We start from the raw sequence: 10,714 nt of genomic DNA, 5'->3' as shown, positions 1-10,714 counted from the left end.
GTGCATTAATAAAGGAGCAGGCCTTAATTTGAGGATGGGTTGGGCTGAAGACCAAACCAAACAGTCTGCGATACCTGATGTTTTAGCAGTGGCTGCCATCCAATCCAACAACATATTCCTGTCCGTGTATCCTGTAGCTAGTTCGACCATATCCATTCTTGGTATTCTGGTCAAATCTATTTTTAGTACTTCCTTCTCATCCATCACCGGTAGGGGTGTGGGTCTCTCCACCGTAAGTGGAATGGAAGTAGCTGGTTTAGGTGGAAGATCTAACATATTGATTTTAATTAGACCCATTGTATCAGTTCCTGATTGATCAACCCCTAAAATCAAATATACTGCATCTACTTCCTGCGGGTTGCAATAACTACCTCGTCCAGTTTCTTTGTATGGGTTATCCTGCACCGTTAGGGTGAGCATCAATGGGTTTGCCCCTGTAGATGAAGAGATACCCATCCTGCTTAACCCTATCCCCTTCTGTATTGAATGGGTGTTACTATAAGTAGGGCGTTCGATGATATATCCGTCCTTTTTCCAAAAGGGCGCTGTCCCTGACAACACCCAACCCCAATGAGGACACCAACCGTCGTCCACTGTCGATGGTCCCCCTGAAGGAGTCGCAGACATAGAGATCGTAGCCCCTCCATTTGGAGTCCTGACCATAGCAATCGATTACTTGGCACAGATCGAATATCCACCCTGTGTTGTCTCCCAATGTGTAATTTAGCTCGATGCCTCCATATTTGTTGAGGCACCAATCTTCTGGTTTCTTACCTTTTTGGTTGACATACTGTCTTTTAAATCGCACCTGTACCTGGTTTCCGTGGTCTCCCGCACTGTCCCAACCAAAAAGAGATAAGACAATGGCAATTATAATCAAGGAGAGACCCAACAGGGTCTTCCAGAAACCATACATGATAATACTTTATTCAATAAAAAATACCTTGCCTAGAATAGCATAAAATAGGGATGCTAAACAGTTTTTTTTTACTTTTTTTTCTCTTCAATCTCACTTGCCCTCTTATTGCCTTGTACCCTTGTGAGGTGTACCTGCGCTCAACACGGAGAGCTTCTGACCTTCTTTTATCTTTTGATCCACTACACTCAGTTGTATCTATTTTTCTCTCTATTCTCAAAGCAGGTTAAGAATAATGTGGTTCTCCTATATATATTAAAGAACCAGCTAGCCACACTTCTATAAAACAATAAATCCCTCTGGGAATTAAGGCGTTGCCCGACTGACTCTTCTGGTCGTATTATGTCACTCGCACGCTATCTACCACAGATCTAACACAAAATAAGGTAGGTCGATATTAGTATACACTCTATCTAATCTAGAGATCTGAAGCTTTTCAGGGCAAGCCGTTACAGGTGTTAATGGCTTCAATGGAAGGAACCACAGTGCTATCCACTGTAATTCAGGCCTCCTGTTTTCTGGCAAAATGTTTAACCTTTGGAGGCCCTTATATGTAGTTATCAGTTAGGTAAAGAATGATTCTGATAACTTCCGGTTTACCCAGGGAAAAGTCTGCACCTCTTCCGGGGCATATAAGCTCGACCCTACTCTGCCTTCTTTTCTTTTGTATCTTCTGTTTCTGTGGGACATGAATCAGCTGACAGTTCTTTCGACTCTTTTCTAACTTCAGTCAGACTACGCTTTGGGTTTTCAGCAGGTATACACCTACTCCAATGAAACCAAGTGTCCCCCTTTCCTCTGAGTCTGCCAGTGTAAGATGTGCGCTCAACCATTTCAAAGGGGCCTATCCACCTTGGTTCTGACCACTTTCTTTTGATGGCTTTCAGATACACCCACTCAGCCGAGTGTAGTGTATTTTCTCCTCCTCCTGGTGCGATGTCGTGTACCTGAGAAGAGAAGGCTGAGATAAGAGCGATTAATATTGGGTGAGCTGGGAGTCTGCACTACTCCTGCTCCTGGTCCAGGGAACTGTTGTCCCCTGGATAGCTCAAATGGAGTATACCCTGTGATTCTGTTCACTGAACTCCTGATATCTATCAATGCTATGGGCAGGGCATCCACCCATGACAGTTTAGCTTGTGTGCAGATTTTAGCCAATTTGTCTTTAATGTTTCTGTTCATTCTTTCCACCTTTCCTTGTGACTGTGGATGGTACACTGACCCGAAGGCATGTTTTAAACCTAAGGTTTGTTCTACTTCCTGTAAATGGTGATTTGTGAAATGTGTACCATTGTCAGAACGGATTCTCCTTGGTTTATCCGAAACTTAATCACTGACTTTGCATCCTCCTTTTTTGTAGGTATTGCTTCTGGCCATCCCGTGTATGCATCCACTGCGACCAAAAGATACCTAAATCCCCTTAATGCCTCTCCCATATCTGTATAATCAATCACTATCTCTTCCCCCGGCAGCTTGGGTAGGGGAAATTTTCCCTCATCTGGTTCCACAGAACTTTTTACATTATGTACATTGCAAATGGAGCATTCCCTCACATGATTTTCTATCATTGCAGGTAAATAAGGGTGCCACCAGTGGGTCAACTGTCTCTCCATTTGTTTTTTACCACAGTGTATCAACCCATGCGCCTCCTCTAACACTGCTGGCACCATTCCTGGAGGCAACACTGGTCTACCATCTGGTGCTCTCCATAAATCATCTTGTTTCCTTCTCCTCTTATCCATACAGATATATCGTACGGTGAAGCTTTGGCTTTTTTTTAATTAACATATTTACATCACATTTTGGCAAGATCTCTGTTACAGAGATCTCTGTCTTGCCTGATCACCGCATATGATGCTTGTAATCCTAGCTCTGGGTGCCTATAACAGCACCCGTCTGTAAACAGGTCTTCGTCTGCATCTTTTATGGCTTCACTTTTCAAATCAGGTCTAAGCTTGTTATCTCTCTGAACCCTGTCCTCACATTTGTGTGGTGTGCCTTCTGTCATGCTTTCTGCCATGTCGATGCCTTCATGAGTGTATGTGATGTGAGCTGCACCTAGGAGCTTTTCTAACCTGTTCTGTCTCAGTGAGATCATTGTAAATGTGGCTGAGTTGACGTATGCAACTATGCTGTGCGTTTGACCGTGACAGGTTTAGGTTGTTGGAGAATCGCAGAGCGATGTGTACCTGAGACTTAAATTCCTGAGGCGGAGATGACACGACCTAAAAAGGTGACAGACTGACGACAGCACTGCAATTTGTTATGTGCAACCTTGAAACCCATGTGGTGTAGGTGACCTAGTAATTGTTTGGTACTTTTCAAACAAAGATCAGCAGTGGGAGCGGCGAGCGACAAATCATCAACATACTGGATCAGAACTACACCTTGTGGTAGAATGAGATTATTCAATTGTCATCTGAGTACCTGATTGAAGATGCCTGGTGATAAAACAAACCCTTGTGGTAGTCTAGTGTAGCGCAACTTTCTGCCTTTGTATGTGAAAGAGAAAATATCTCTGAGGTCCTCTGCTAATGGTAAACAGAAAAAGGCATTGGCCAGATCGATACATGTGAACCATTGATGTTGTGGATTGACGGCAGACATGGCCGTGTTAGGTGTTAGGTACAGGGACAGTAGGTGAAGTAATAATGGAGTTAATCTTCCTGAGATCATGTGCCATATAAGGGGTTGTTTTTCACATATAGACAACCATATATCTTTGGGTGCTTTCTTTGCACAATAACACCTCTGTTTAGTACCAGCACCTGAGTTTAATAAGCACCATAAGCTGCTTTCTTTTAGTCTCATAGTAAGATAATATATAAAAACATTTAAAAAATAACCCTTCACAGGACACATATGTTGACAAAACTGCAAAAAAGTGCCGGGTCACTTTAACCAGAGCTTATACCTGCTGCATTTTTGTAGTGGAGATCCAGCTTTCCTCTATCTACTCATGATGCGCCATGACGCACACTGATGGTCACTGATTCTCTGTGAATTTCTCTGTGCTCACACAGTAGAGCCCTTGTCATTTTTTTGTCATTGTTTACTTTGTCAGACAACATAAAATAGAACACAATAATGAATAGTACTTCATTATTGTTGATATATACTCTATTATTACCTCTCTTTTTCTTCTTATCCATCAAAAAATATTGCCCCTTCATTGAATGGTAATACAAAGATTTTATTACTTTATTACTTATTACACGCCTTTACACACATCAGACTGGTTGGTTATAACTAAGTATTGTGTTATTTATATAGGAGGCGTTGGATTACAGCGGCTCATCAAACATGCGTGTCATTGCTGCGTCACATTTTAAGAGAACCATTTGCAATGTGAAATACAGTAGAAATATGAATCAAATAGCATGGGAATGCTGTGATCATAAAACCTGCTATGTGGGGAAATACCTTATTTAAATGTAAATATTAAGTACTTAAGCGACAGGTTAGAAAAACAACGAAAATGATTAACACTCTTTCCTTTTTTTCCCTTTCAGAACACGAAAGTTCGTTCAGCAGTGCGTAGTGATGCAGGCATGGCCAAGGAGTTTCCTGTGTCTTCAGGATCCCAACATTGTAAGAAGGTCAGAATAGATGTACATTAAATTTGAATCTTGTAACATTGTTTAAAAGCTGAGTTTTAAAGTCTGCCAGGTACTTCACAGTGGAAAAAGTTGAACAACGCCGTCCACAATTGACTCACCTATGTCCTGATTTAGATCTGAGGAAGGTATTTACTGTGCAGTAACAAAAGTGGTCACTAGAGGTCACAATAACTACTAATTTATTTACTCAGTAAAACAAGCAAATTGAAGGAAAAACAACTCTCCTTTTGGTCTGAGCTGAGTGATGAAGTGAGTTGATACTGGCTGAGCAGGACTGATATAAAGCCAACAGCCGGTATAAAGTTGGATAAGCTGGTCATTATATGTGGATCAGATGGAATGGATCTGGCTAAGCTGTGGCTTACGATTGATTAGAACCATGTACAGGTAAAGTAATGCGTGATATAAATGAATGAATTAAAAATAGCAGCATGAAATAATTTGCTAAGTAGCACTAAACATAATGTATAGACGTGACTGATGGAAATGCCAATAGTTTTGCAAGTATTTGGTCGAAAAGCAAAGTATTGGACAAATTCAAATTTCATGGCGGTCCACCCAATAGTCTTTGAGATAATTCAACCTCACCGTGGCGCTAGTGGAGCAGTCAGGGGATCGCCACAGTCTTTAGGATGTATTGTCTGGGAAAATGTGAATGTCTGCACCAAATTTTATGCCAATTCATCTTGTTGATGTTTAGATATTTCACAGGATTAGTGAAAACTTTGACTTGCTGGTAGCGCTGGAGAAAAGCATGTCTAAAGAGGATCTTTCAAAGTCGACTCAACCCCCACCCCCAACCAGTCCACATCCTATATGGTTGAGAACCCCTGATCTACGCTACTGACACTATCTATATATTTACTGATATTGTAATACAACACTTTGTTTCGGGAGTAATGTAATGTGTTATACTGTCCAGGAGGGCGAGGCATTGGGTGCCTATGGAGAATGGGTTCCCGTTGACAAAACAGCAGACAAAGCTGCAGCTGCCTCCACAAAGGCCCTGACGACTGTTCCCATAGCGTCAGCTGCCACATCATCAGGTGAAACGGCGGCAGCAGGGTCACCAGACGCTGCCGAACAGCCAGTGTTTGTGGCCGTTAACGACAGCGTTTTTCCTGACCCACTACTGCAGGTGAGAAGCGGAACTATACATACACAATGTATGCTTGTATGTAATGGAAAATCTGGAAAGTATTTGAAAACTGATTATCTAAGCTCAGGCCTCACAGTTTTAATATTCACTGGTGTATCTGTAACTACACAGGTAATCTGGAAATAAAGGTAACACTGATAATGTGCTGTATATGTGAAAGGGTTTTTTTGTTCCATGTTTAACTCTGCTGTTCCTTCTTTTCTCATTCTTTTAACCCAGTTTTGTTACTGCTATAATTCTCAACTCTGTAGCTTCAAATGTGACTGAGACACTTAATAAATATAGGTCCAGGATCTGATAAATACGAGGAATTAGAGTACCTGCCAACAGACAAAGACAAAAAACACTGCACTCTCACAGTCATACTTCAGATTCATTCATGAATCTTTCTATTGTTAGGGTTAAGTAGTAGTCATTCTTGTAACTGTACACTGACCTTTCAGCTAGGATTACTCCTGGGAGAGAGTGTGTTTAACCACACTCTCAGCTGCAAGAAATTAGATGTCCTGTCGTAGTTTTCCTAATCACATCTTTTTACCTCGCCTAGTGCAGCACATCTTAGATGCAGTATATTGTACAAATTTGTACGTGCAGCAGTGATGTTGGTGTAGCGATGGCACCCCCATGGAGAACATGGGATCTTCCCTTCTGCTGTCCAGGTCACCCTCTAAACTCCGCCTCATATTGTCTTATATGCCCTTATGGGTGGAAAAAATATTTATTTCTCTGAGTCACCCAGCCTTGGTGACTTAACATGAATATATCTCTCAGATATTATAGCACCACCATCAGTACATCTAAGTAAATACATTAAGCTATTAACTGTTTGCACGAATGCAGCTTGTTCTTCCATTACTTCACGCTGAGTAGAGGGCATGTAAATGAATCTCCGCTGTAAGATTGATTATAAAGATTGATTTATTACATCACATTTTACGACAAAATCGTTGGTTGTGACAGATCCAAATTATCACGGATGCATTTTCTACCAAAAATTGCTACAAGGAAGTTGATTTCTACAGGGACAGCATATGCTCTGATTTGCTCAAGGTCACAAAAAAAGTATTTTCAAAACAGTTCTCCTTCCACAGAATGTCTCAACTTGAAATTACCCTGTGAGATACTTGGATAAACAGGGGGTATTTTCCTGTCCAGGTCCCGAGGCAGCAACGCAGCCCCAAATTATTACGCTCCCTCCACAGCTGGGATGATATTTCATGTTGGTTGTGTTGCAGTGCCCTTTTTACACCATACGTAGTGCTGCGTGTTCTTCCCAAACAATGCAACCTTAGTTTCATCAGTCCACAGAACATTTTCCCGGTAGCATTATGAAGAGTCCAGGTGCTCTTTGGCAAACTTCAGGCACACAGTAAGGTTTTTTTGGAGAGCAGCAGCTTTATCAACAGTATCCTGATTGGACTCCGGGTTTGCTAACCCCTGACTCCAAATAGTTTTTGTTGATATTAGCTCAGGGCTTCTTCCAACCTGCATTATGAGCATTTGATGTAATTAGTATGGACAATAGCAATACAATGAATTGTGTGTTATTATTTCAAATAGATTGTATTTGTTCATAATTGTAACTGAGATGAAGATCTGACCATATTTTACAGCTCGTCCAGGCCTGACCCCAGTACTTCATCAGTTCTTGCCTCAGTACCTGTTGGGAAAGAAAAGCAGAAGTAAGCATCCTGAGTGCTAGCTGTGGAAATGAGCTCTTGGAGAACCTCTCATCCTTTGAATTTGAAATGCTATAGCTTCATCTTCTTAAATAGTGGATAATTCAAATGTAAAGAGACTTGGCACGATTACAATCAGAACCACCTTAACATCTCTACCCACCAGCCAATAAGAAGACACTTCATTTACTGTCAGAATACAGGTTTCTGCCAATACAGTGTCTCAAGGTGAAGTAATTTCCCCTCACTGCTGTGAGGCTGCAAGAACATGAAACATATTACTCTTTAGGGAGATGGTGTTATATTGATGATGAGAATAATGGTACTAATGCTAATGGTGATGATGGTGATGATGATGATGATGATGATGATGTTTTTTTTTTGTATTCCAGGACTAGTCGCTGAAGGAGAGAAGCTACAGAAGCAGAAGGGAGGACTGGTGGTAACCAAGGATCTGATGGGTAACAGATACACAGCAGACACGCTCACAGCATGTAGAGTGAAAATAATCCTGAATATTGTCCTGTGAGAATTCTGCAGCTGTAACCTTTATCCTTGTTCCACTACTGCCAGGACATTTTCGATGAACAACTGTGATGAGCAGTCAGCGCCAGTGTTAGTTTATCAATCATGCTGCTGCCTCTACTGTACTTCACCGTAGGGATGATGTTTTCATGTCGGTTTGCACAATTCTTGATCGTAAGTCTTCTGAGATCTTTTTTGCCATCAGCGGATGCTTCTTGTGAACAGCAAACTCAAAATGTTTGAGTGTTTGTTTTAGAAGTCAAAGTAGCTCTAACACACACCTCCAATCTGGTTGAAGTGATTAGACTCCAGCTTTGCCAACTCCTGACTCCACTTAGCTTTTGTTGTTGTCATTAGCCGAGAGGTTCACATACTTTTGCTAAGCTACACTGTGAATGTTTGAATGATGTATTCAGTACGGACAAGAACGACACAATGATTTATGTGTAATTAGTTAAAATAGATGGTGTTTGTTCATAATTGCAATTTAAATGAAGATTTGACCATATTTAAAGACGATATTATTAGTAAATTCAGTTAATTCCAAAGGATTTAGTTACTTTTTCTTGCGACTGTACTTTAGAACCCTTAAACTTCAGGCACTATTTGTTAAAGGGGCTAAATGTCCTTCACAGTTGTTTCTATATTGATGTAAACCTACTCGAATTATAACTGAGATTTGTAATTGTAATGGAGTATCCATAAACTGAATGTGCTGGTCTAGAATTGATTTATTTATATACATTTATGAGTTAGCAATAGCAGGTACATGGTTTTTCACTTATGGTATTAATGACAAACTGCTGGTGAGTTGCATCTGACAATGTTTATCTGACTGATCCACTTGAGAGCTCTACACTAACATTTTAATCCCTGTTCTCATTCACATGCTGTTTATTATCGTCTCTTCTGACAGATATACATGTATCCATATGTTGTGTTGTCTCCAGGTCACAGTGAATGGCGTGGACTACCAGCCCCAGACAGCTAGCCCCAATAAGAAACATGCCAAGGCCATGGCAGCTACAGTTGCCCTGCAGGCTCTTGGAGAGGTAAAATTAAAAATAATTAACACAAGCACAACATGGAGGGAATATAAGGCAGGTTTTCTATTTTACTTTGTTTTACCTGTATTGACTCTGGATAATTCCCCATGCATTCAGGTCCATAAGAGCAAATGATATGCAAAAATCAATAAATAAAGCAAATGATAAAAATATCAACGACACCAGAATTATCACCAATTTGTGTTCTGTGCTAATGCTGCGTCATGAACCTCCGTCAGGAATGTCAGAGGGTGTGCTACTTCACCTCCAAGCCCTGTACACTACCTGCCTGAAGTAACAAATGATGCAGACTAACTGTGACTCTAAAAGTCTGAAAAGGTTTTAAAACGTTTTCACTGTCTTTAGTCCTATTATAGGTGAGAATGACTTATGCTGCATGTCCGCTCAGGTTATTCCAGAACAGGGTTAATGCGTCCTAATAGCTTTACTCAAAGTTTTACTGCGTATCCTTTAAAACCCCCATTTTAATGTTGCATTTGATGACCACTGCTCATCATAGAATATCAGATTAGTTCTATATAATATATTCAAATATGTTTTGTTTTGTTCCCAGGTTCCTGTTGATGGACCAGGACTATACACTGGCCCTGTCTTCACTGCTGCTTCTACTGGACCCCTGTTCTCAACATAGACATTCACACAAGAGCGGGGCCGATTCGTACACGTAGTCCAACAGTTTGACTCTACTCTCACTTCGGTTGTGGGACACGGACAGGAATAGTGTCCCGTTGAATAACTGGCCAGCGATGACCACTCTGGTGGCTTATTTATATTCTAAGAAAAGAAGAAATATTCTAAGCACAGGACAGTGAGAACCATGAAGACCACTCTGGCTTCAGGTGGTACACAGTGTCTTTGAATCAAAGCTGCTAGTGACCACTTTTATACCTGCAAAACCACACTTGTGTGTTTTTTTTAAAGTCACTATGTTTATTACAGGGTGGGAAATATATTTTTGATGTTATATTTGTGGCCATATTGTTTCTCATACAAGACGCCATTAAACTATGTGGGACTGACCCTCAAAAATGTCTAAACAGAAAATAAAGAGGATATTTATGTTATGTTTCGGGGGAACTGCCTGTTGAATGTGTCGCTACGTAGTTTAAGAGGAGACGATGACAGTTCATTTGACAGCGACATCTAGTGGCCATGAGTCGTCAGTAACAACCTACCTGGGAGATCAGGAGTGAACGACTTAAGGCGAGAGACTTCAGAGACCAACCCCGAAACGCAGCCCATCAGCGTCCTGCTTGTGCTACCCCGGGTCCCTCATCACACTGCCAAAATGACCTGAGTGCTGGTCCCCTCTGCCATCAGGGGTCGAGGGCGTTAACTAGGCAGCAGATCCACACTAGCAGGAGTTGTGGAAATTGCACCAAGTAATAGTTGTGTATGTACGGCAGTTATTTTAGGAAGGAAGTCCCGTGGGAGTTAGTTCAAGGGCCCACATAACTAAATGTCACTACATTACATACACACACCACTCGAGATACGTACAAGGAAAAACTCACTCCCTCATAAAGAGGTCATAAGTTTTATTTCTTTTCTTTCACTCGCAACATGTTGTAAAAACGATCTTACAAATGCAGCTGCAGAAACGACGCAAAAAGGAAAAACAAAGCAAAAGTAAAATCAAAAGGTGAAGTTGTAATAAAATCCATAGACATACAGTTGCATAATGACAAAACATCTTCATTCGCTTCTCCCTGTCAGACATAGCGGGTGCCTTTTTTTTCAAACCGTAA

At 41.1% G+C, this 10,714-nt stretch overlaps 1 protein-coding gene and 1 long non-coding RNA gene across 2 annotated transcripts in view; one reads left to right on the top strand and one right to left on the bottom strand.

The window, feature by feature from the left end:
- The first annotated feature begins 5,462 nt into the window (after positions 1-5,462).
- LOC120798258 lies at positions 5,463-8,069 on the top strand. The gene is made up of 3 exons (XR_005708663.1): positions 5,463-5,674; positions 7,309-7,377; positions 7,767-8,069. It is a non-coding gene; the product is annotated as an uncharacterized LOC120798258 (long non-coding RNA).
- Positions 8,070-10,126: 2,057 nt separating this feature from the next.
- Positions 10,127-10,714, bottom strand: part of LOC120798385 (protein SON-like) — a 20,856-nt gene continuing 20,268 nt past the window's right edge. Inside the window, exon 14 of the mRNA XM_040142640.1 lies at positions 10,127-10,141. Within this exon, the coding sequence (XP_039998574.1) occupies positions 10,127-10,141 (15 nt within the window). The remainder of the gene's footprint in view (positions 10,142-10,714) is intronic.

Source organism: Xiphias gladius, chromosome 13, assembly GCF_016859285.1.
Source record: "Xiphias gladius isolate SHS-SW01 ecotype Sanya breed wild chromosome 13, ASM1685928v1, whole genome shotgun sequence".
In the NCBI taxonomy this organism is placed as follows: domain Eukaryota; kingdom Metazoa; phylum Chordata; class Actinopteri; order Istiophoriformes; family Xiphiidae; genus Xiphias; species Xiphias gladius.
Note: the sequence above shows the minus strand (reverse complement) of the source record. Positions and strands in the feature narration are given on the sequence as shown.